The sequence below is a fragment of the Adiantum capillus-veneris genome, chromosome 11 (genome assembly GCF_014529385.1).
Source record: "Adiantum capillus-veneris isolate H3 chromosome 11, ASM1452938v2, whole genome shotgun sequence".
In the NCBI taxonomy this organism is placed as follows: domain Eukaryota; kingdom Viridiplantae; phylum Streptophyta; class Polypodiopsida; order Polypodiales; family Pteridaceae; genus Adiantum; species Adiantum capillus-veneris.
This window is the reverse complement of record NC_140941.1, coordinates 127,887,487-127,914,720: the sequence shown is the minus strand read 5'-3', so window position 1 is coordinate 127,914,720 and position 27,234 is coordinate 127,887,487. Positions and strand designations below refer to the sequence as shown.

The window sequence follows — 27,234 nt, the reverse complement described above, 5'->3', positions numbered from 1 at the left end:
GAATCGCACATGCTATAGGTATTCTTGAGAAGTGGATAGCCCAAAAAAAAAAAGTTTAAAGAATTATATTCTAAACCTGAAAGAAATGTTAGCATTTCAAAATGATAATCTACTGCTCTCCATAGGATCATGAATACTCAATTTCCATAGTGTCACCAACCACTCCACTAAGGAAACTCAAATCATAATCATCACAAGAATTGATCAAGAAACTTGTTTCTTGAGAAAAATTGTGAGGCTCAAGAATCACTTGTATCAAATATGAGCCATCATCCAAATGGAAATTTTCCTAGCTAAAACATTGATCAGAATGAGTCAGTAATGACAAAAAATAGATCTAACAATACAATATATTAACAAAGTGATTAATATTGAAAATACGTTTCAACAAAGACTCAAACTTGAGAATTCGATTACATACATTGTGCTAGCCCAAACTAGACAACAACTAGTTATAGCTACAATCAATGGTCAATGGATCTCAAATGGAACCACAAATCCTAGATCTAGTGGATGTGCCTTATATAGTGCCCAACAACATCATGATTTGTTACCCTTCTGTTGGTGTGCTCAAAAGGTCCATTATTGTGATTCGTTTGTCAATTGATGGTAATAATCCATCAACATATATGTCTACAATCAAGCTAACCAACCAAAAAACTCTAATAGAATTGTCTTTGGCCAAAGAAAGGTAAAAATTTTTGGGACTTCATGCCATAACCTTTCACTACTCCACTCAATGTCCACTAATAGAGATTGCTCCTAACACTTTTATCATCTTCATGCTTCGATCATCAATCTTATGATAGGGCTAGAGTGCTTCTTGTCCATTTCATCACTCCACACATTTCTCTATGAGTATTTGGTCTTCTCTTAGTATATCCGTCCTTTTTTTTGACTATTTTGCGAGTTTGGAAGAAGGTACTAATGCTTAGATCATGACTTCATGTCCATTTCATCACTCCAAATATTTCTCTATGAGTAATTGATCTTTTCTTAGTATGTCCTTCCTTTTTTTGACTGGGTTTGGAAGGAGCTAGTGCTTAGTTCATAACTTCTCTGATTGGGCAAACATGTCCCTTGTCCTAGTTTATCACTGTGCTTATTTTTCATCTATTAGTCCTTCATACCTTCTTTTCAAAACATGAGTATTAATTTCTAAATTGTTAACTTTTCCAGTAGTTAGTTATTTACAAGATATTCATTCTTTAAGTGTCATGGGAAGATACAACCGACTAATTTGTTTCTTAATGGGCCTAAATTAGGTGCTCACAGTGCCCAATCGACCTTAGACCTAACAAGCAAGTCACCAGGTAACTGTTGCAAGTCTTCTTTATATTACTAAATAACTTAAGTGCTCACGTTGCAATTGTGATTATCATTGAAATTGAGCTTGATCACAAGTACCACTTCAATTATAGTAGAGTAGCTAACTTGTCATTGAAATCATGGTGATCTAATCAAATGATATGAATCCATGATTAGAAAGATTGGATAGAAGAGTAAAAACTTTGCTAATGATCCAAATACTAGAGTGAGACACAAAAATGTTGTAGATTGTTTGACTCATGAATATGATTGAGATACATTGTTTTATTGGGCTAAATGGGGAGGTGAAAGAGATTGAACACAATTCGCAGCACACAAAGTATGAGATATTGAGAGAGAAAACCTTCTACAAAGAGCCTTTTTGGAAATGGTATTCTTATGGCTCATGGCTAACAGAGCGGAAACCATGTGAGTGGTTCGAAGGACGGTCGAAGAAAGTGGATAGATCCATAAGCTAGCTGGTTTTAAAGAGCTCACTACTTCTTGGATGCAAGTTGAATGACTTCTTGCCAAGAGGGGCGAGATGAAATCTTTTCCCACCAAGCATTCACATGCTTGCGAGAGGTGATAACGTCCCCTTTCTTGGCCAAATTGATAAGATAGTGGGTGTAAGGCAAATGGGAAAGATCTGCCAAGCTAAAAAAGTCTCCTGCCAAATACTCATTTTTGGCAAGGTGTTCTTCGTAGATGTCGAGCACCTTCTCGAGCTTTGCAATGTTGTCGCTGACGACCGACTCCTCGGTGGGTTCGCCTCGCATGGGCCTAAAAACGAGCTGACCCACAATTGTGGAGATGGGTGGGTTGTAGTTTTGCGACTCTACCTCTAGCCATTGATCCACCTTTGCCTTGTCTTGCAGGGTCTCTCCATACAAGGGAGTGCCTTGCCCCTCATATTTGTTTGCTATGTATCTTGCAATGGCGCGCGACTCTGCAATGCATGACTTCAACGTGAAAATGAGAGAGAGAGAGAGAGAGAGAGAGAGAGCTCATAGATCTACTCGACGAGTTTTGAACTCAAGACCTGATGTGTGTGTGTGTGTGTGTGTGTGTGTGTGTGTGTGTGTGTGTGTGTGTGTGTGTGTGTGTGTGTGAGAGAGAGAGAGAGAGAGAGAGAGAGAGAGAGAGAGAGGCTTACCAAAGATGGTCAAGTTCTCATCCTGCAGCACGGGGATGACCCCAAAAGGCTGCATTGACCGGACAAATGATGAGCCCCACTGTCGAAAAAGAGAGAGAGAGAGAGAGAGAGAGAGAGAGAGAGAGTATACCTGCAAGGCCAGGAAGTCGGGCTTCTTGTGGGCGCCCGAGAAGAGATCTACAGGCTGCAGCTCGAAGGGGGCGTCCTTCTCAAACGCGGTGGCCATCACGCGGCCTGTGCAGGTAGACATGGCAATTCCATGGATCTTCAAGGGAGCCATGTGTGTGGGTGTGTGGGTGTGTGTGTGTGTAGGTGGGGTGGTTTATATTTGAGCAGGCAGCGGCTAAAGCAAGAAAGCTTGACAGAGTGTCGAATGCAAACGAAGATTTATATACCGCCTGGAAGATGCCCGTATAAATTATAATCGTGAAAGAAGCTTCCCACGTCCAAAGCCCACGCCACGATGTCTTGGACCTCATTTTCTTTGCATGCGTCACGTACCACGTTTGCCTTACGTAAACACACCACGACTCTTAAACCTTCATTTGTTTGGATTACGAGTGTTTGGTTTCCATGGAAAATATCTCCTAACCCACCTCCTTGTAGGCCACATCACAAAGACACAGACACTAACACAAACACAAACAAAGGAGGGGCTCAATTCCTCTCAAAAGTTTTAACTCCAAAGAAAATAGGTTTTGCTTCTTGATCTTACTACAATTCTTCCTTTTTTCGCAATACTCTTTTGAAGGAGAGAGTAAAAGTGGGACCGAAAGGGGGAAAGTGGAAGGGGGTTGTGATCCACGACAAACTTCTCGCCCCGAAGCGGTCTTATCTTAGATCTGGTGGAATCTCAGGGGAGCTAATGAGGAAGTGCAAAAGAGCAGCTGAGGTTTTGGAATGGGGGGAAGCAACCAGATAGTTTAAGAACTCCATTTTGCACTAGTCCCCTTGGCTTTCTAGAATTTTGGGGCCGTCGCAAAGCCCCTTTTGGATAGAAATGGCCAAAAAGGTGAATAATAAGGGGCTCACTCGACTAGAGCAATTCTGGGATGGCAACAGGAAGTGCTGGAAAACTGCTGACTCTTTAGCCATCCAATTTCAACTGAATGGATTTGAGATATTACTAGTCTACAGGGTGATGAAAGAGCTTGAGAAAGTGGTGATGCCAATTTGTGAATCCAACTTTGAATGGACGCTTGGATATGGCCCGGGAGTAGCCTCTTTTGAAAACCACATTCTAAAGGCATTTACCATGCATTAACGCACGAGGCTAAATGATGTAGGCCCCTCAACAAATTATGGAAGAGGCACTAACGGAAGAATGGTGGGAGGGAGTCATGGAGAACATCTGGAAGACAAGGTGGCCTCAGTATATGAAGATATTTTTGTGGAAAGTGATGTGGGGTGCTCTCTCGACGGACGTAAAGATACAAGAAAGAGGAATCGGGTCCGATCGGTGCTCGGGGTGCAAAATAGCTAGTGAAGACCTAGCCCACCTTTTCATGGGATGTCAGGCAATCAGTGGCATGGCTGGGAAATATGCAAGTGGATTCAAAGGACATGGAAAATTAAGTTCTTCAAGACTGATTTTTTCTTTAGTAGTAACAGATTGGGAAGTCCTGCTCTGCTTGTCTGCACTCAAATAATCAGGTACTACTTCTTTCACAATATTTGGCAAGCAAGGAACATGCGGGTGTTTTGAGGGGGATCTGACTGTGGCGAGCTTTTGTGAAATCATACAAGAGAGCAGAGTGACGATCCACAGGATCGGAGGCAAGCAAGCCTCAGAGGACTGGTCTAGAATAACACATATCATGATGGCATCTTGTAATAAGTAAATCCTAGGAGTAGTTGTGGTTTCTGTGGCAAGCAGAAAACTTGTAATCCTTTGACCCTCAAGGCTCGGTCTAAGCTCGAGGTTGGTGTATATTTCTGATGTTCTTAATACTAGCCACTCACAATTGTGAGTTTTGCACACAAAAAAAAAGGAGAGAGTGAAAATATATTGCCAACCAAAAGAAAAGCTTACAGCAGCTCCACGCTCAACATGAGCCATGGAGACCAAAAGAATAGTCATATGGCTAATAGGGAAGCCACCCCATCACAACAGCATTCATCCATCCAAAAAAACCCATAATATACCAACCAACACTACCAAAGACATCTAACATAGACCATAACGAGAACTGAGCCATACATAAACTAAGTACGAGTACAACTAGAGCTAGAAGGGAACATATCATCGCATATGGATGGGGGAGTTCGTGACTCTCACCATGGAAGAAGACCCAAGCAGGGTGCGGGTGCCACCATGGGCTCCCCTGCCACCACCAAACGAGACCATGTCCACAGCTTCCAAGGCAAAGGAAACAGAAGATGACAACCGAGCCCACATCACCAAACCAATGTACTAGGCTTTTTGAGGGGAGCCAAACCCCTACACAAGTTTTCTACCAAGGCACTCCGAGGAGCAGATGACCAGGGATTGCCATAGTAGCAAGCAAGCATTCTGCACCTGCACACCATGACGTTGGGTCAAGCAAGCCACAGTCCACTGATTTTTTCCCCCACACTAGGGACAAGCAGATGGATCACACTTGGGTTGCAAGAAATAAGGGGGGTAGAGAGATTGCTGCATCGTCAAAGACGAGGCTTTCGGGCCTCCCTCGTAAGGCTTTTGCATCCCCTCAGCCCTTTGTCCTTGTTGGAAATAGGGTTGTAGGAAAACACACACAGCTTGGAGAAGACGAAGAAGCTCAAGGAACAAAACAAAGAGTGTATTTCTTAGTGCACAATGGAAAGATAATTTAGCCCTATAATGATGGCGTATATATAATGCACGGAGGAAAAACCTTCTAGTGAAAGAAAAATGCCCCTAGTATTCTAAGTGTGTTCCCACACATCAATACCACATATATATGGTAACAAATCCCCCATGTGAGTGATGCGGTGAACAAGGGTTGGCACATAGTGTATAGGGGAATGCCATGCCCTGAGGATAGGATCAATTCACAAAGGGCAGTAAGCCCAAAGCTTTGTGGAAAGCTTCGAACTTCTCATGGGGTAATGCCTTTGTGAACAGATCTACAAGGTTGTCTTGTGTTGGCACATAAGCCAAGCTAATCTCTCCTACTGAGAACCACTCTCTAACAAACTCATAGTGCACCTCAATGTGCTTTTTGCGAGCATGAAATTCCTTGCAACTTTCAATGCGCTTTCACTGTCAGTGTAGATGATGTTGGTAGTGTCCTATCCAACAAACAAATCAACCAATTGGCATTTGAGTTATACACACTCAATCGTAGCTATGAAGATTGCCTTGTACTAAGCTTCACAACTGAAAGTGGCTACAGTAGGTTGCTTCTTCCTCACCCATGATATGCATAAACTGCCAAGCATGAAACAAAAACCACTTGTGGACACTCTTGTGTCATAACTAGCACAATTTGAGTCCAAAAAAGCATGTAAATCTGATAGCAAGGATCCCCCCTTGGGATAAAACAATCCAAGATGTAAAGTGCCACTCAAGTAGCGAAAAATCCTCTTGATAGCCTACCAATGCTTAGACCCTAGGCTATGCATGAATTTGCTGACTTCTAAGACTGCAAACTAAATATCGGGCCTCGTATTGCATACATAAACAATGCATCCAACAATATAGAGTGACTTTTGCAAGATCAAGATGTAAAGTGCCACTAAAGTAGCGAAAATCTTCTTGATAGCCTACCAATGCTTAGACCCTAGGCTATGCATGAATTTGCTGACTTCTAAGACTGCAACTAAATATCGGGCCTCATATTGCATACATAAATAATGCATCCAACAATATAGAGTGACTTTAGCAAGATCAGCAGCATCATGAAGGCTTAATTTCAAACCTGTTTCTATGGGAGTAGCAATAGGTTTGCAATCCTCAAGTCCAAACTTACATAGCAGTGTCTCTATGTAGCGTGTTTGACACAAGGCAATACCACCATCACACTACTTAAATTGTATGCCCAAGTAATGATGCAAAAGCCTCAAGTCTTTCACCTTGAAATTAGCATTCAAATCAGCCTTAATTCAGCAATATGTGTCTCATTCGGGCCAATAATCAGCAAATCATCCACATATAGAACAACAATGAGAAATACATCACCCTCACACTTGACATACAAAGTGCTTGCAATTGGACTACTATGAAAGCCTCGTTTAGCCAAATGAGTGTCATCTTTCTCATACCAAGCATGAGGAGACTGCTTCAACCCATACAAAGCTTTGTTACATTTCCGCACTTTATCTTCTTGTCCTTTCTTGACAAAACCATGAGGCTACATTATATAAACTTCCTAAAATATATCACCATTCAAGAAAGCAGTAACAATGTATGATGGATGTATATTCCATCCAAAATGAGCTACCAATGTACATAGAAAATGAACAATAGTCATACTACAAGTGGGAGCAAAATTTTCTTCATAATCTATGTCTTTCTACTGTGCATAACCTTTTGCAACAAATTGAGCCTTATAGCAATCAATCTCACCATCTGGTTTTTGTTTCAACTTGTAAACCCACTTCTAGTACTAGTGGCCTTTTTTCTAGGAGGAAAATCACATAAATTCCATGTGTCATTTTTTACAAGTTCATCATATTCTGATTGCATGGTAGCCATCCAACTTTTTGAATTATGGGCCTCATCAAAACAAAGAGGTTTCTCCACATCACATAAACTAGAAACAACCAAAGCAAAACAATCTAGAACATAAGATGCATGGTGAGAACCTGAACGAGTACGACTAGACATAGGTGCATCCAGTTTAGTGTCATGCAAAGTATGGACCAATCATTTTCGCATACCTCTAGCTTCCTCATTCACAACCCTTTCCACATCAAGTACATCATGTAATCTACATCAGTAAATAGGCTGATTTGTAGCAGTTTTTGAAACCCCCATAGGCTGTACATTTGCCTCATTGGAATTTATTTCCAAGTTTCCACCATTAAAAAGAGGCAAAATTTGTCATAAGTGTGGACTGTGAGCTTACATTATTGTCTCTAGTACATGACAACAAAGGTTGAATGAAATCTTCCACAAACACAACATTTTGTGAAACCAAGATACATTTTTTTGGCAGATGGTATAACCTGTAACCTTTTCGTTTAACAGTCTTATTGTCCAATTTTTTGTGTTGCATTTGTGGCACCAAAGCATAAGCTAGACAATCAAAAACGTGCATGTGCTCAATAATGGATTTTTATCATGACACGATTCATAAGGAGTCACAGACTGCAAATCTTTTATAGGACACATGTTAAGTACATAAGGAGCACACATGATGGTCTCAAGCCAAAACGAATGTGGCAAAGCTTGACTCTTGACCATACATCGTGCCATCTTCATAAGCGACCTGTTTTTCCTTTCACCAACCCCATTTTTTTGAGGTGTATACGGCATTGTACATTGGGATTTCATCCCATGATTAGCCAAAAATTCATTAAATTCATGAGGCATATACTCCCTCCCTCTATGTGAACGGAGGGTGCTCATAATACATTTAGAGACATTTTCAATCATAGCCAAAATTTGCTTGAAGCACATAAACACTTCCGGCTTATCTTTAAGCGGATACACCCATGCATACCATCAATGAAAGTCACAAAGTATAGGTAATTACCTAAGGACGGAGTTTGCATAGGCCCACAAACATCACTATGCACAAGTTGCAATCTACATATAGCCCGTACTGAACCATACTTTGGAAACTTTAAGCGTTGCATCTTACGCAAAATATAGCCTTCACAAACATGCTTTGAAGGTGTCATAAAATCTAATATCTAACTAACCCAAATGATTTTCTCATATTAAACTGATCATTTAATGTGTGAGAATAAACGGGAACAAGAGTTAGAATAGAGACATGTTCTTTTAGATTTATCTCAGCACCAAAGGCAATGGGTCCAAATGGGAGGTGGTCTAGCAAAGAGCAATGCCAACTAATGGAGCTTAAAAGGCCTTCGGGTTAGCTTCATTAAATACCTCCAAATTTTAGTGTTAAAAGTCCTTAGACCAAGGACCTTAGGCAAGCTAGGACTGAGCTTGAGGTGGGAACCCGGCCCAAGCTTGAGGTGCTTTTCATGTTTAATGACTAAGGTGCTTGAGGTGCTTGATCACTAAGGTGCTTGAGGTGCTCGTCATGCTTGATGACTAAGGTGATTACCCTGCTTGATGACCAAGGTGCTTGAGGTGTTCAAGTCAAAGATGAGCCCTAAAGGTAGGGGCATGAGCGAGAACACTCACACACACTCAAAGCAAGCCCAAGACTCAAGAGGCATAAAGAACACATGTCAAGACCCTAGCAATATTTCCCTCATAATGTGCTTGAATCCTATTGGATGACCTATAGGGAGGTCTAATGAGAATTTAGATTCAATTAAATAATTAAGATCTTTCTCTCAAAAGGAGAAAGGAGGACACTTGTCCAAATGCTACACCCCTTGCTTGTTATGACTAGAGCCATTCATTGGCTATTCCAAGGCTTGAGCCAATAGGCTTGTTGTTAGGAAATAGGGCGTAGCTAAATAGATATTTGAGTAGCTTACTTACTAGAGAGAGACAAATTTTCACACACAAGAGATTATATATATATATATAGAGAGAGAGAGAGAGAGAGCACACATGATATATACATGGTTCACCCAATGTGGGCTACATCCACGTGGAAGAAGCCACTCAATGGCTTTAGTACTTAAAACAAGTAGGTTACAAAAGGATTATACCCTTAATAGAGCTCTCGCCTTGCTTCACTCTCATCACCCCACACCCACCTTGTTGCATCAACTTCACACTTCAAAATGTGTGTAGAAATGGCCTCCTTTTACTGGCCAAAAGGGTTTCCCTCTCTCATGAGAGGCAACCGTGTGTACCAGTCCTTGTGTAGAAAAATCCAAATGGACTCTACAATCCGCCCATGTGTGGCCGCCCTTGAGAAGACCGGTGGCCTTTGAATTTGGCCACCGACCAACCAGCCAAATGACCGGCCATTTTTCGATCACTTTCCGGCTATAATATTCCGGCATGAAAATTTTGGTTTCCGGCGAGTGATTTTTCTTCACGCACGACGGCTTCTCCTCATAATGGGGGCCTTAGAAATGTGCGCTTTTAATACAAAAAATTACAAGGGGTAAATTAGGCTCCATACTTAACACTTCTAGCAAGAGAAAAGTAGCAAAATAGAATCCTCTCTCTCCCTCATATACTACACAAGCAACACACACACACACACACCCATTGTGTGTTGTGCACATAAGTCATCTCCTTCTCTAAGCTTGAGAAGTGGAGAGCCTACACCAACACCCTTGGCTATGGAATGCAAATCCAACCAAGAGTTATGCTCAAAGCAATGCTTATCAATCACTCCATCTTTATTATCACTATGCTAAGCTATGCTCTAAGAGTGATTATATGTGAGGAGACTACTTCTTTATCATATAATACTTCTTCTTCCTCTTCTCTACCCTCATTCCCTGCTAGCTCTCTGCACCTTTGAAGGTGTTTGAGGTCTTGGGACTGACGCCGGGACAAGTTAATGTTTTCATTAGGTTAGGTTACGGGAATAATTGTGGTGCATGCAGCTCTCTATCTTTCTTGCACCATCAAAGTCTCAAGGAACACAAAGCTTGTATTGTACCAAGTCTCTCTTTATGGGGGAAGCTATAATACAAAGCCTTTTTGAGGGGGGATTGGCTCCACATAAATCTAGTCCTCGACTGTTGTCAAGTTCTCTAATTCTCTCTCTTGCAAAGTATTGTTCATGCCAAGCTAAACAAGTATAATGGTTATGTTGCTACCTCTAATCAATTTCTCTCTCTATTTTATCAAAGTATTTTTGTAAAAATTCTCACTACATTTCTCTAAATTCTGTTATTATCAATGTTCAAAGTTCAATTCTGTTACATTGGTATCAGAGCTATTGGTTTCTCTTTTCTTACTTAAAGAAGAGAGGTCCTTAAGTTGTCATGAAAGGTTGGACATGTTCATTGCAATAGGGTAAGTGGGACATGGATCTATTAACTTGGTTGAAAAGGACTTAGTTTGAGGTACACCATTGGGAACTATAGGGTTAATAATGAAGTCTTTTTGGGCTTGCCTTTGGCTTAACCATTATTAAGCTATTAGCAAGATCAACAGAAACCATAATCAACCAAGCAATGTTAGACCCTCTCCACTACTCTTTGCAATCAACAGTCTCTAAACTACGAGTGTGTCTGCTTGAGAACTAATTTTTAAAGGTAAAGAAGAGTAGCAACTAAGGTTTTTTTAGGATACCAAAACACAAAGCATCATATACATAAGTTTAGTTAGCATGGTTGCAATAATAAAGAGAGTAGAATGAATATTGACAACTTTGATTTTGCAATTGAAGGTGCTACTAATGATGCCTCAATATTTGTGAACTATCTTGTTACTAGGTTGCAACAAGCTATGGGCAACCCTGCCTTGCAAGCCGAAGTAACCCAACACCTTCGTGCCATTTGGGAAAATTTGGACTTTTTTGACTTTCTCTCTCTTGTCCAAAAGAGGCGCAAGGTAAAAATTTTACAAATTAAATCAAAACTTGTCGGATCTTTTTGGATTTAGAATGTACAATTGAGATCTATCCATTGATATATAGCATGCCATGAAATTCCTTATATTCTAGAAGATTCCATTTTTTGATGTGACAACTTCATCTCATAAATAGAATCTCTCCCCACATTTCAGCTTCAGTGGGGAGGCCATAACTTTTACAAATCAACTCCAAACTTGTCAAAGTTTGGGGATTTAGAATCTAATTTTTAAGATCTTTCCCAATGATATGTTGGTTGATAAGGTTTTGACAAAGCGTTTATGTACTTCACCGGGTTGCCCACTTTGGACAAGAGAGGCAAAGTCAAACCTCCTTATATGGCCCCTTTGACAGTCCAAATTTTCCCTAATGTTATGCAATTTCCCTACCTCTCCAAGAATAGAGAGAGTTTAGGAAGCATCTTGTTGAGGATTTCAAAACAAGACTCTCTCCTATAAGAGAAGACAAGGAATCCAGTGAGCGAGAAAGAAGTGAATCTCCTAATTCCTCTGAAGATGTGGCTCCACAAAGATGGCGGTCTCGACGACCCCCAATTCCTCCCAAGAGGAAAATATCATCCTATAGTCCTTATCCTCGTCATTCCAAAAGGGAAGAGAGAAAACAAAGGAAGAAAAATGCGAGAAAGAGGTCACCCTCTTCTCCTTCTTCATCACTTCCTCCTCTTCCAATGAAAGCAACGGCTATTCTCCTATAGAGAATACAAGAGGAGAGGACATCACAAATCCTATCCTGCTTGGAAAAGGTCCCACAAGATTAAGAAGTTCAAGGAGGGAGGAAAGAGCATATCTTTTTCTCACCTATGATGGCGCCTTTGGTGCTACTAACAAAGTATTGGACTTCATCTAGCAATTTGATGTGGCCTTTGGAGACGAGGGCTTCACTGAATCCTCCAAGCTACGTCATGTAGCTATGCACTTTCAAAAAAATTCTTTTCAATGGTGGGCTAGCCTTCATGGCAATGGCGAAGCTCCAAAAACATGGAAAACTCTACGAGTTTCCATCATGAAGCAATTCCTTCCAAGCGACGCCAAAGATAAAGTGCTCACTGAATGGTAGAGTTTGAAGCTAATCTCCAACGAGTCTATCCACAAATATGTGGACAAGTTTTAGGATTTACATCCCAAATATACAGTATGTCAAAAGATAGACTTTGTCGAGCGAAAGCAACAACTTTGTGTGTGATTACCCAAAGAAATGGCCGAGTATGTCACCTCACAACGTCCTGATTCTATTACCAAAGTCATCCACCACACTACGGTTTCTTCTCGTATTAATTTCCAACAAGGGGTTAAGAGGAGTCCCAAGCCCATGGAAAACAAAGATCGAAATGATTCAAAGGGGAAGAACAATGTGCAAAGTTCTTCCCAAGGCAATTCCAACAACAACAACAACAACCATAACAATAAGATCAATGAGAAGGGAGTCTATAAAGGTAAAAATAAACTCTCTCCTATAGAGCTAGGGGATTTTCGCATAAATCATAAATTATTTAAGTGTGGAGAGAAAGGACATGGCTATCGTTCTTGCCCCAAAATAAAGCGTCAAATAGTTGGTTGATGGAGAGCTTGGTAGGTCTTTTTGGCAACAAAGTGAAGCTTGAATACGAAGGGGCAAGGGAAGTCAAAGAAGCGGGTAGTGCTACATCAAAGGAAGGGCAAGGCGAGATACAGTTTTTCTCGTGCTCTGTTGATAAAGGGCACCATTTCTTGTGCTTATTGCTCGTGTTTAAGCAGATTATTAGATTCCTTGGCTTTTTATTGTAGTTCAATTCTAGTCGAGCCAAAATTTCAGTTGATAGTATTAAAAAGTTGAGTTTTAAAAGTGTGGCTTGTATCTCCAAAAATTTTTCATTTCTCTCACCAGTTCCACAGCAGGCAACCTGATGTTGATCCCGGTTCACTAACCACACTTATTTTTCCTCGACAACGTGCATGTGAGGAAGGGGAGAAGAAGGAGCATAGAGTTTGGTGGAGCGTGGAGTGAGGATAAGAATGCCTCATTGCCTCTTATTCTATTATGTATTAGAGAACAAGTTAGATGGGTTAGGTTAGTTGTGAGCGTTCATCGGTCATTTGGCTTGAGCCCCAAGAATCTCCCACTTGAAGGCCAATATGGCCCAAGTGGCCTATGTATGTAGAACCTATACAATCATGAAGCATTCTAGTGGCTTTAGCCTACATCCATTATCTAAATGCAATGTGGAAACCACTTTGAGGCTAAGCTCTTTGTGAGAGCATCTGCAAGGTTGTCATCTACATGAACCTTGACAATGTCAATGCACTTGCTAGCCCCAAGATGTCTCATATCACCTCTATGTGTTTTGACTTGGAGTGAAGCACAAGGTTCTATTGCTAACGCAATATTTAGCATTCTAACTATCACAATGGAACATTGGAGTCTGATAAATGTCAAGGTCTCCCACTACATGAGCTAACCTTACAGCTTCCTTGCTAGCACCAAAAACTACAACATAATCTACCTATGTGGTGGTAGACAAAGTGTAAAACTATAGACATGATCTCCTTGACACGGCTACTCCAAAAAATAGGAATACATAGCCAGATGTGGATCTTTGTCTATCCACCTAATTCGCATACTTGTAGCCCACTATGGAGCATCATTGTTCCCAAAGCATAAGCACTTGCTTGAAGTATCCTTAAGGTATATCAGAAGGTGCTTCTCTGCTTTCCAGTGCTTCTTGCCAAGATTTTCCATAAATTTTCTCACCACTCCCAGTGAATGCAATGTCTAGTCTTGTGGATACCATGGCGTACATAAGATTGCCTATTGTTGAAAAATATGGCACCTTTTCCATTTCCACTTTCTCAACCTATGATCCCCCCCTCAATCTCAAACTAGATAGACCACTCTCATGATACCTCGAGTTTTTGGTGTACTCGTCAACCATTAGTTTTAGGTTCTCTCACAACCAAGGGTTTTGGTACACCCATAACCTGGTGCTACTGTTAAGCTACCAACTAATGGAGTTTTTGGTTTACTTTCAAACCTTGGGTTCTGGTTTACCCAATACTTGATGAAAAGTGGGACAATAAGTTGAGAACATATGTTTTTGGGAGGTCTTACTATTTGTGTGTGGCAGTGTCTATAACCCGTACAAATTTGTCATGGCAATAATTGATAATTGATAAGCTAAAATAAGGCTTTTGCCAATGATGTTGAGAAGAGACAAAACCAAACTAAACCTATGACATTGAACAGGAAAAAATACTTTTGGAATTTTGTTAATTTACCGAGTGCGCAAAGCAAACCATCGCAAGATTCATCATTGACTTTCTTTATGTCGCTTTGATTTTGGAGTCGCCCTTTTGCTCTCCTTCGCCAAGTAAGAAAAACCAAAACCATTAAATTCGTTGGATTTGTCAAATTTGATGCCATATTTGAATCTACAAATAACCTTGATGACAAACACTATTGTTGAGCACTTGTATAAATTCATGATCAATTGCATAAGCAAGAGCTATGCCTGCTTTTAGTTGGTTTGAAATTTGTAGCTATTTGCGATGCTGCAAAGACTTCCTTAGAAGTGCTCCTATATTGCTTGCTTTTTGAGATGTTAGTAACAAAACTTTGTTGCTGAGGACATTTTGACATGTCCACCAATTGCTCGCCTACTAGCTGTAGCATTTTGATATGCTTGAAAAATTTCCCACGAGCCTTCAATGCCTTTTGATATGTTGCGCTCTCATAGGGTTTCTCCACTACAGCATTTGAGAAGCACAAGAGCCAAGTCAACTGATTTAGCAACATTTTGAGAGGCAGTTTGAAGGAGAACCTTGCCAAGAAGACAACCAAGCCTGGCAACATTTTGAAAAGTGCTAACTTGTACCTCTGTGGTTGCAGATGCCACCGCACCGATGTATAGATTTATGGCATCATTTCAAGATGTAACACCAAGGAGCACCTGGTACTCTAATACCACTTCTTGGGCGTGTAGCTACGGAGGGTACCAATGGAGAGCTACCATGTTTGTTGCTGAGCGTGCAGAAGAGAAGAACAAGAGAGAGGAGAGAGCTCGACACAATAGAAAAGTAGAATGCTCTATGCTTGTATTAACTTTGTTAAAAAACAACCTTACATATATATAAGGAGACTTGCCATGCACACTCAACTTAAAAGAGGGGATATCACTAATTGTATATTCATGTTATAAGAGAGTGTTTCCACGGCTAATGGGCTTGAAAACCCAACACTTCTAGAAATAGGTTTGCATATACCCCGAGAGGCACCTAGTTAGCTAAGAATCTTTTATATTTTTGAATGCAAGAAGTGGTGGTCAAAGATGAGGTTGGAAGAGAATCAATTAATCAAAGCTGCCTGTAGAAAGCCCCCATATGTATCATGTGAAATTCCAAATGCCTTTTTGGATGTCAGCTCTATAAGAAAGTGCCTTAGCCTTTTTTTGTATTGCCTAGAATGCCACAATGCATGTAAGCGAGATGATATCTGTTTTGGATGGATTGTTTTGGGATCTATTAAATTCAGGTTATGCAATGCCAAGTTTGTATTTAGTCATGATTTGGAACATGTATGTCTATGAAGCAAGGTATGATGGGTTTCTCTCTAGAAGTTAAACACATAGTGGCCTATAAGATAGACAACTTCAATCCATACACCAAAAAAGTACTACATAAGGGATTAAACCACATACCCATTCAACCCTTTATATGTCTTCACACAGCATGTGAAGAACTATGGAATGTAACATACAAGTTAATCACACATAATGTGGTTTCCCTAGAAATCTCTTGAATCAAGTAAAAGGGCTATTTTGAAAATTCTATCCGCTAAATTCACCACATCCTAAGTTCGTTAAGATTTTGCTGAATTTGGATCATAATGTGGAGAGAAAAAAAAAAGACTTTTTTTGTTACACGCATGGATAAAAGCCCCTAACAACCACTTTGTCCTTGTTTTTCTAGGAGTTAAGGGATTCCTGTTGAGTGTAGAGTAACCGCCAGATGATTCCGATGTGGCGATGCAATAGGTGTCCAAGATGGAGGTGTAGGGGGCTGGGTCAAATACCTTGGGTTCTAGTTTTCGGCCTTTCCTCTTCCCTATTTTTTGTTTCCACCCAAGCTCTTTTGCCTCCTCTACTCTCATGTCCATTTGGGAGCATGGCCTTGGACAAGAACATTTTTTATTCTCCACCTAGTGAGTTGGGTGGTGGTTGGTGAAAGAGGGTTGCATGCTTGACATAGACCTTCAGCCTTTCTTAGTACATAACACCGATCAAGAGGGCTTTGAGGGCTTCCTCAAAGGTCAGCCAGGAAGAAAGATTGAACTTTATGGATCATTAGCAAGAGTGCATGGTCAAACCACAAGACATTCCCATCCTTGCTTGCTTCCCCCATGAAGCCACAACCACAATTGATGAATGGCACATGGATGTTCCATAGTTGATTAGTGAAGTACTAGTCTTTCCCAGTTAGGGGGCTTTTTACCCCATGGGCACATTCTAAGTCTTATGAACATATTTGTGTCTCAAACAAGGTCATGGTAAAGGGATGGCCCATCAAAAAAGGCTCAAGGATATTAGATGAATTAGCTAGCAAGATTTGATTCAGTCCAATTCTTACTACTACCTTGTCTTTTCCAAACTTTGGAAACCGCTATGCTAAATGCCCAAAGGGAAGCCTTGCTTCACATAAGTACTCTTGGAGTTCTAGTGCTCATAGTTAACAGATACTCTTGCCAATTTACAATGTTATAGCAAAAGAAAGTCAACCTTGTCGAGCATTGACAAATAATCGATCTTGTCAAATTTTAGGTAATGGTCGGTCTTGCCGAGGTACCTGTGCCTCCTTCATCAAGGCTAGTAGCAAGCCGTGTTGATCTCCATGAGATGCTCAAGCACTACCATGCCCTGACCTTTGCCATGCATGGAAAGAAGCATTGCTTTTAAATGAGAACATTGCTCACTCTAGCCTTGCTTGACTGTTAGTGGTTGTTGCTCACCGTGTGTTCGGAAAAACAAAAATATCATGCTTTTGGTAATGCTCGTAAGCCTTGCTTGTGCCTTAAGTGTTGAAATTACACAAGCATGGAAAAGAAAATTTCACAGCATACATACCCTCTAAAGTACTCGCATCAACTTGCATTGCCATATTGTGGCTAGGTTCAATGTGAGCATGCCTTGCATGCTTTTATTGAATAGTTTTGTAAACGAAAAACAACGAGTCTGTCATGCTGAATAATGTTTGCCTTACATGCCGCAGACCTTGCCCGTACTGGTATACAACATGACTTGCCTAAACACGGTGAAATTTGTCCTTGACAAACATCTCTTGGAACAAACTCCCCTTCCACTATAAGTCATGGTCTTGAAGCTTACATTTACTAATGAAAAAGTTTCTGCAAAATAAACTCAGAAGCAAGTTAGCTTAAAATAAATCTGTGTATCAGTGACCTTGTCGACCCACTGAGGTTTTTAACAGCTTGCTTGTGAATTGTCTATGGTTGCTTGTAACTATCCCAGACCTGAGGATACCTTTATATTTACCTTGCTTTCCTTCAATGCTTGAAGACTACGGCTATGGATAGACTCACCTAGCACCAAAACAGTGCGTTATGAATCCTCTGCTAGACATTAAGAACGTTATCTCCTTCTATAGCTTCTATTACTCTGCATCCCATGAAGCTGATAAGACACATATGGTCAAGAATCTCCCATGTCTGGTGCTTGCATTCCTTGCATGCCTTAACAAGCTAGACTCTCTATCAAATTGCGGCAAACCGTGGCCAAACTTGACCATGGATTACTGCCCTTAATTGCTTGCATGCACCCCAAGGTGAGAGAATTGTGATGACCGACTTCGCGGCCCATTGAAGGTTGTGCCAACTTCACGGCCCTTTGAAGGTGCAAGTGATGTTTCCGTTTGGGTTGAATGGCCCCTTGGGTAGCCTTGGCACCCTAGGGCCCCCAATGGCTCACTCAATATGAAAATGCTTCTGAGTTTCATTGGTGAAAGCAAGCAGATGCAGCAGGTGAGAAAAACTGCTTCATGGTGGCTCGTGAGGAAGTCGGATGGCAACGGCCCTGTGTCGTGTTAGCTTAGTGGCCCTTAGGCGCCTCCATCGAGCCTGGTTGCAAAAATTTACTGCGGGTTGCCTTTGACCTCCCCCTTTGAACAAGCCGCTTGTCCACGCTCTATGTCGGGTGCTTGAGCCCGCAAAGAAAATCCCCACATAAGGGGTTAATCATGCGGCTCCGCCCTCGGATGGCCCCTCCTTGCACGTCCTCCTGAAACAGATTGAGAGAGAGAGAGAGAGAGAGAGAGAGAGAGAGAGAGAGAGAGAGAGAGAGAGAGAGAGAGAGAGAGAGAGAGCTCATGATGCCACCATGCAAAAATCATGCAAGGTCTTTCCCCCCTCTTCCATAGCTCTCCCCTCCCCTGAGCTATGATACCAGTGAAAGGCCAAAGGGTGGACTGGCATATCGTTCTCCTCCCAAACTCCCTATTTATAGCCCTTGTTCCTTGCAAGTAGGACCCCTTAACTTATGCCTGGCCCTTGGCTCCTAGCCACACTGAGCCATTCAGTCCCTGGCCCTTGGCCTGCAACCCAGTCCTACCATTGGCCTGACACTTTGGCTCATGAATTTGTTTCATGGTGTATTCCTAGGCTAACATGATTCATCTACGTGATACATCATGGTGGTTCAATTTGATTCATCACCATGGTTCAATGTCACATGATACAACATGGTGATTCTCAATAGGATTCATCACTATGGTTCACAAGTGAGACTTAGTAGGTTCACTAGTAGTCCTAAGTACAATAAATTTCATTCATTCATTTTGTGTGAAGGGTTATTCATGTATTTCCCCTTCAAAATTTGTCTTCATGTTTTTGTCATTGTTGTCGTAGTCGTCTTCTTCATCTTCATTTCATTGGCTCTATTTGATATTGTCGTCTTCATGTTGTGATCTTCATGTTCACTAGTCCAATTTGTTGAGAATTTGGCCTTCATGGCCAATGGTGTAAAACATGCATACGCTTCTTTTTGTGCGCTTGTGTGTGTGCCCATGATAATGGGAGGTCTTACCATGCATGCATCATGTAGGCAGTGTTTATAAACCCGTGTGTGCATAGTGCTTTTGTACACAAGTATTGCATACAATTCATTCTTGACTTCATGAACATGTGATACATACTAGAGTGTGATTTTTGCTTGAGCTTTGATGATGAGAACCCTTTGATACTTAGATATTGCTCTTGAAGCTCTTTGAAGGTGCTTGTTGAAGTCCTTTCAAAACTGAAAATCAATCTTCTCTTTTGCTTGCGGTGATTGTTGCTTGAGAATGTGGCAGGATTTTAGAATGCAAAAAAGGGCCCTTGGCTATGGCTTTACAGTCTTAGTAATGTGAGAAAATCCCATTGAATGGGTTCCAAAATATACCCTTTGGGCAGTTGGTCGTGGGACAAGGGGCCCTATAAGGGCAGACACAAAAACCTATTATGCAATAGTTTACCACAAAGGAGGTCTGCCATCAGACGAGGTAAAACTTGAAGATCAGCTCATAGTCGATCGTCGTGGTGCACAGGCAGAGAGCCATCAAACGGACGACAAACAATTGTTGTCGGTCAACTAGTCCGCTCGGACCCAAAATTCCATGAACTTTTCTTTACCGCCTCCTTACCCTACCTAACACATGTCATGTTTACTAGATAAAATCCATACTCCCAAATTCATTATGATTATTATAATTCTTTTCCTTGTGATGCATGCCATAGCGTAAAGTGCATTGGTAACATATAGAATCAAAGGTAAGCATGTGAATGCATCCATACCATTGTGAAAGATGGGAATAAGAAACTTAGCTCAAATTATCATAGAAATTTTGTTGTGCTATCCTTGCAATCTCCAAGTTAATCGTATTTCCAAGAGCCGTACGACCTCGCTCTTATACCACTACTACACTCAAAAACCAGGTGTCCCTACAATATACACAAAATGCCATTCTACAACCATAGAGTCACAAATCACATACCTGCCAAAAACCTTGAGCAAGACCAATCCGAGAGAGACAATTAGGAAGAGAAATAGGGGAAGAGAACGTGCAAATGCACCTCCTAAAGCGGAGTACTATACTCGCACGGCAAGAGAGGAGAGGAAAAGGACACAAACACTAGGTGCCATCTCCCCCCGTGCAGCCATAAAGCTACCATAGCTCATAAAGCGCTCTTTAATTGCAATAGGCATAGATTTGCTATCCTTTGGTATAGTCCATAGCTTTTTCCACCTGTCAGCTATAGTAAATACATATTTATCTATTTTCATTACATTATTATAGTGAAATACAAATAAAAATCTTGGGAAACATCTATGTATATGGTCTGCATTTCATAAATTGTCTGTCATAATCTTTACGTGCCCAATTTAAATCAAAGACACAAAGGGGATGGGATCTAGTTCATTAGGATAAAAATGAAAGTATACAAGTCTATGTTGACCATTGGTGTAGCTAAAGGCTTTCAATGCTATGCGAAGTGCAATGTGACGTTGTGTGGACTCTCAAGGGCATGCCAAAGTGCTCAGGCAGCTATGAAGATCGACAGCAGTCCAAGAGCAATGGTTATGTATCTTTTATGTGGTTTTCAAGGTTAGAGTGCCTTGCCATGGTGTGGATGGCTGAAGTCTGAAAAGTGCATAAACGGGAGTGCCAAAGGTGGCCCTCGGTGTGATCTACAGGTTGGTCCAAACAGCTCCTCAAACGGACCTACGGAGTGAAAGTTATGGCATTTAAAGTTGGGAGTGGTTTGCAGATCTGTTGGATTGGGAAATTGCATATGGATGGTTAGAGCTGAAGTGAATGCATGGGCCTAAAATGATTGTCTTATGATGTATGTCGGTCTTTTTACATTGACAATCAGAGTTCGAATGGCCAAGAGATGAGCAGTTGAAGTTTCACCGACAGGGCGAGATATGTGTATGTGCCATCCGGAGTTTTTCAGCCTTTCCAAGATTTTTATGTGTGATCTAGGGTATGTGAAGGTCATAGAAAGTCACGAATTGTCAATCGAAGCTTGGATAGGCAAGAACTGAAGTTTGAAGTCGGGAGAAAATGCACGGTAGGAAGTGCCATATGGATTTCCTTTGTTATGGTGGCCGCGATTGAAGGGCACAACGGAATTGAGATGCGGCAAGATTCTGGAGTTTCAAAACTGGCACAAAGGACTCTCAAAGCCTTTTTGTGGCTTGGGAATCAAAACACTAAGCAGAGAGTGGCAAAGCTTAGAAGTTGGAGAGGGGGAAAAGGTTTTTTGCTTTACACTTGAATTTTTTGAAGGTGCTTGGAGGCGCAGTTGACCACGATCTGCCACATGAAAGGGGGGAAAATCTCACATGTAGTGTTAGAGACTGGGGTTTTGGGTACTTGTATTGGGCCGTGAGCCCCCTAAGGTCACAAGGAGAAGGAGAGCCTTCTCACACAACTATGGCATCCTTCGTGTGGCTCTGTGCGCGACGCTGTCGCAATGGTGGTGTGCGGTGCTCTTGGCCATTGTCGAGCATCCATTGGTGGTGTGCGGTGCTCTTGGCCATTGTCGAGCATCCATTGGTGGTGTATGGTGGCCGTCCATCGTTTGTTGCAGTGATGATGTGGTAGGTTTGATAGCAGGCATTCCCACAGTGCCCCACGAGGCCCAATTTTTTAATTTGAGGAGAAGGTTCACCCCTCCCCCTTGTCATGGCGCTGTGAATCCCATAAGGGAGAGAGGTGTCATGGGAGACTTGGCAGGCAAGGAAAGTTTGAGTGAAAGAGGCAGTTCACATGCATGAAGCTTGGAGGCTTTTCAAGAAGGGAACATCTTTGCACATGAAGGAGTTCTCAACAAAGGAGAGATTCACAAAGAAAATGAGGGCTGCAGAGGAGGAATTTTGGCTGGTCAAGGGTGCGTGCCAACGGAGCCAAGCCAAGGGTGGAGAGTGCCCCTCTTGTGTGGTGGAAATAGAGGTTGTACATGGTGTTTTTCATTGAAGAGGAATCTAATCATTGCCGGATTTTGGTGTCATCTTTCCCCCCTTCCCCCTTTTTCTTCTTTGCTCTGCTCCAGTGTGTGCGGTGCTAGTGTGTGTGAGCCGTATGTGCCCCTTGGACCGTCTGTGTGTAAGAGATATAAAGAGAGAGAGGTGTTGTGTTGTGGAAGTGTTCGAAGCAGGAAAAATCAGGATGATTGCTATCTGGTGATTGTGCATTAGTTTGCGTGCAAGTCGTGGTTTTCTTGCGGAGGTGTGAGGTTTTGAAGGTGTGGATGGGGGTGTTGCGAGTACCCTAGGCTATAACGAGGCATCTATGTGTGTTTTTGGGTGTGTTCCCATTCCCCCTCTCCACCGTATTTTGAATTGTTGGATTCAACTACTCGCTATTGAGCATGTCAACTAGAGAACACTAGAGTGTGAGCTCAGCTCAAGCTTAGTGCCCTACCTTGGTGTTGAGGTTGACTTATTTGAACCTGTAGATTATTCTAAGGCTATTAACTTGGCACTAAATGCCGAGAAGAATAATCAAGATCAATGACAAAATACTAAATTCTAAGCTACTAACAAGAATAGCAACCTCGCTTTTTCTTTTACTTTTAATAGAAACAAAAACGAGAGTTGTACTTTCTTATGGTAATTTAGATTTGATAAAATTCTTATTTGTAGAAGAACAATCACAACAATTTTCAACATCCCAATACCAATACCCAGTATATGCAACATCCAAATCAAGCTCCCAATGGCTCCAGAAAGGTAAAATATTTTAAATGTTCACAATTTGGTCATTATACTATAAATGTTCGACCAACAATAAAGGATAACGTAATGGCAAATCAAATGATCATTCAAATGGTTCGAATTGCAATAAGAACAACCAATCATGGAAGTTTTTGTATAGCGTATGAATGTCCATATTGTATAAATATGTCATGCTCTACCATTGTATTTATGGGTGTACAATGTACTACACCATACAATATTATAATCCTAAAGAGTTTTAGAAAAAAACATCTTACAAATGTAAATCGTATGATATAAATTTTAATACACTGTATTTTCATGTACAAAAGTGCATCTTATATATGGCTACAAAAACAACCATACAAATGGCACAACATACAACCTGATTGAAGAAGCTTCTCCAATTGACAACAAAGCCTAAGTTGACTATGATTAGGTGTATGATCTTGATTATGGTAGAAATCAAATTAACTATCTAGGTATCTCTATCTCTCCTCGTACTTTGCTTAAAGTAAGGCATAGTTCAAGGCAAGGATGCCACAATCTCACATAATGGTGGTAGTCGTCATAATTTCATTTTTGCATAGATTGCACAGTAACTCACTCTACATCACATTTGATCATAGTTCAAAGTTAAGAATGTTTCCCATAAACATTAGTATAATGGTCAGAGCCAAGTAGAAGTTGAGATTTCTATTGGTGGTTTTGCACAAACACGCACATTTCTTGTGCAACTTTGTATGGAATCAATTTGATTTTGGGGATGTCATTTCGGTATGACTTTGATCCACCGATTGATCATAAAACGTGTTCACTCACTCTCACACATAATGTTTTAAAAAATGCATTTAATCCATAAGTAACCCCAAATATTTCCACCTCTCTGACACAAAGCTAAGAAAGCTATTGGAAATCAGTAAGATAATACCTTGTGCTTATTAATGAAGTATCTACCAAATCACAACCACCACATGATGACTCACACTCAGGGGGCACTATTTAGAATGCCCCTATATAACATGTTTTCATAGAGTAATTTTAACATGTCTGGATGAATAAAATGACCCCTTATTTTACGATTTTTTTTCAAAATAGAATATAAAAACTCCTTTTTTAATGTATCTCTGTTAATTTTCTTAAAATATTTGCATTTAAAAACTCATCCACTGAACTCACATGATACATTAACATGATTACCTAGTGCACCCCCCGAGGACTCACACAAGGCATTCCTTTCTCAATTCAAAGATTGTCTTATTCATGAATTGCCTCCTTGAGTTCCACCTTCATGACTTGAAGATCATAGGATAGATATCATGCTTAGTAATGAAACACCTTGCAGATCACCTTATAGAGCTAATTCTATTACACAAATTAGGAAAATACGATCATAATTTGTTGGGTAAAAGATTTGTAAGACCTAATAGCTCACCATAAGGCACTCCATTACTATTTTCCAAAAGGAAGATGGAACCTTTTTGTTTGTGTATTGACTTGTAAGACTTTACACAAGATTACTATCAAGAACAAAATTCTATTCCGCGGGGAAATAACCTACTTGATATATTGAAAGACGCTATTGTTCTTAATAAAATTGTCTTTAAATCATGATGCCATCAATTCAAAATGATATAAGAGATTATTTACACAACTGCGTTTAGGACACAAATAGGACACTATGATCTTACCAGTGTACCTACCATTTTCACACAAATGATGAACAATACTTTAATGGATCAACAAGATAATATATTTTTTCCTCTTTGATAAAATATCGGTGTTTAGCAAGTCTTAACAAGAGCATAAAGAACATTTAAAGCGTGCATTTGACCTACTTACACAGAATTGATTGTACTTGAACCCACAAAAGATTACATTTTTTTAGTTTTCCATTGATTACGTAGGCACATTGTTTCTCAACCAGGAATTCATATTGAGCCAAAGTATATAGAAGCAATTAATTCATGGCCAAGGCCTCAAAAAATTTCATGAATTATGTTCTTTTCTAGGTCTTTTTAGTTACTACAAGAATTTTGTTTACAATTTTACTTATGAAGCCGACTATTTGAATCTCGTGTTAAAGAAAAACACTCCACATGTTTGGACCAATTTTCATGAAAATTTTCACTACACTCAAGAATACTTTGACAAATGCACCAATTTCAAACTTTCCTAACTTCAATAAACCATTCTTTGCGGTTGTCACTGATGCAAGTGGTGTGATTGCAATTTTCTTGCATGGTATCTATCCACTTACATTTGAAAGTAAAAAAAATGCAAGATTTTTGAATCAAAATGCAATACATATAACAAAGAATAAATTGTAGTTGTTCATGCATTAGAAATTTGGAAACATAATTTGATGGGTGTTGATTTGATTATTAAAATTGAACAACAAAGCATTAAATATTTATTTTCCCAACATAAATACATTGAATGGGCTTATTATATTCAAATTATACAGCTTACAGTTCAATATCAACCTGATAAAGAGAATGTTGTTGGTGATGCCTTGAGTAGAAGATCTTATATTAATACTGCTTCTCTACGTGATACTTATGCAAACAATGGAGACTTTAAAACCACATGGCTGCAAATGATTGAAAATTTCACTTATTCATTCTGGGAATACATACATGAAGACCATCTTCTTTGTTTCAAGCATAAATTGTGTGTTACCAAACCTTCTTATTCATTTATATTGAACAGTTGCAAAAACCAACTTATGCTAGTCATAGAGGTTTTGCGGATACATTTCAAAATGTATGTCATGATTTTTATTAGTCAACCATGCACATTGCTATAAAGTAGTATGTCTCATCTTGCTTGCTATGGCAAAAGGTTAAGTCTTCCACACGTAATAAATTGGGTCTTTTGCATCCATTTCCCATTCCTAAAAGATCTTAGGAAACGGATTTTGTTACCGGTCTCCATTGACTATTCACAAGCATGATATGACTAGAAACTTTTTTTTATCATTTTTCTAAGCAAGTATATTTCATCCCTTGCATTAAAACTCTCATAGCACATCAAGCTATATTTATAAACAACATGAAAATTCTCATTGGTTTTTTTTAAAAGTCGATAAATTTTCACACTATATGAAAAATAACTTTTTGACTACTTGGTCAACTAATTTTGAGGTATATGGCAAAAGTTATGGATCCTTCAATCAAAATTATTTGCATGGTCAAAATTGGCTAGATTCAAGAAATCTTCTCCCTTCATCTTCTCCTCAATTCAAGCCACCGATCAACTATGTATACATGTTGTAATCACTACCCTTAATGTGTGGAAGTTGCCAAATTGATGAGGTCTTGAGTAGCTTATTGTATTCCCCCTATCTCACTATAGTACTCTATTTGCATCTAAAAGTACTTTAGTTCATATCTAACTTTAGTTCTTTCCCTTGTCCTTTCTAGAATCTCTTTTAAGGGGGCTTAAAGTCAAGTAATTATCTGATTTTGTCATAGGTTATGACAATACCAAGTATTACCTACTATTATTGTTGTGGTGTCGTGTCGCTCCACTTCCACAAGAGGAAAAAACAAGTGATGAGATTTTCTTCAAGTCAAGGGTAGATAGGAAAACATCATGAGTCAAAGGCAGCAAGATTCTCTTTCTTGATTGGACTAAAAGCATGTGCTCAGAATAAGGATTTGAACCAAGTTAATGGGATACACATTGTGCTCTACAATAATGGAGTGCTTGGTAATTCCTTGGTAATATGCCAAATGTGATGAAATTTGGAGGGCAAAAGTGGTTGAGGAGTTTTGGCAATGCCCTAGTTGATATGAATGCCAAATATGGTGCACTTAATAGAGCAATAAGTGCTAGAGGAGCATCTTGTCTGGGAGTCATCTTTTGCAATGCATTGATAGCGGGGTACGTTGCTAGAGTTGTGATCAGCACTACGATGGTTGATATGTATGCCTAATGTGATGATCATAAATGCTTTGGCCAAGATGTATGCCAAGTGTGTTGTGTTTGGCGATGATTTGGTCAATATGTAATCAAATGTGGTGCCCTTATGGAAGCACATAAGGTTATTGATGAGCCTTGTTCAAAATATCATTTATTGGAAATTGTCGATTAAAGGATATGCCCATTATGGATATGGCAAGGAAGTTGTGGGCAGTTTTAACCAAATGCGAAGGGAAGGCCTTCGGCCAAATGCTATCACTTGTGCTTGCACCTTGCCGGAAGATTAGGGGCTATGGGAGAGACATGATGTGCTTAGCAATGCTTTGATTGATACGTAATTCAATGTTTTGCAAGACATGATGTGCCTTGGGTGATATATATGCCTTGGGAGAGACATGATGTGCTTAGCAATGCTTTGATTGATACGTAATTCAATGTTTTGCAAGGCAATGCCTTGGGTGATATATATGCCAAATGTGATGCCTTAACAA

The 27,234-nt window shown here is 40.2% G+C and overlaps 1 protein-coding gene across 1 annotated transcript; it reads right to left on the bottom strand.

Annotated features, from left to right (window-relative positions):
• Nucleotides 1-1,637: 1,637 nt before the first annotated feature.
• On the bottom strand, nucleotides 1,638-2,832 carry LOC147447992 (glutathione S-transferase F10-like). Its single transcript, XM_086523886.1, has 3 exons — nucleotides 2,595-2,832; nucleotides 2,465-2,513; nucleotides 1,638-2,257 (listed from the first exon to the last, which is right to left on the bottom strand). Exons 1-3 carry the CDS (start codon nucleotides 2,742-2,744, stop codon nucleotides 1,806-1,808), a joined length of 651 nt encoding a protein of 216 aa, XP_086380012.1. The 5' UTR covers nucleotides 2,745-2,832; the 3' UTR covers nucleotides 1,638-1,805.
• Nucleotides 2,833-27,234: the final 24,402 nt, after the last annotated feature.

Excerpts from the sequence above, each read along its gene's own strand:
- LOC147447992 (XM_086523886.1), bottom strand. The coding sequence starts at position 2,744 with ATGGCTCCCTTGAAGATCCATGGAATTGCCATGTCTACCTGCACAGGC. Across the intron at positions 2,514-2,594 it reads CCGACTTCCTGGCCTTGCAG|CCTTTTGGGGTCATCCCCGT; the intron begins GTATACTCTCTC and ends CGGTCAATGCAG. Across the intron at positions 2,258-2,464 it reads TGAGAACTTGACCATCTTTG|AGTCGCGCGCCATTGCAAGA; the intron begins GTAAGCCTCTCT and ends CATGCATTGCAG.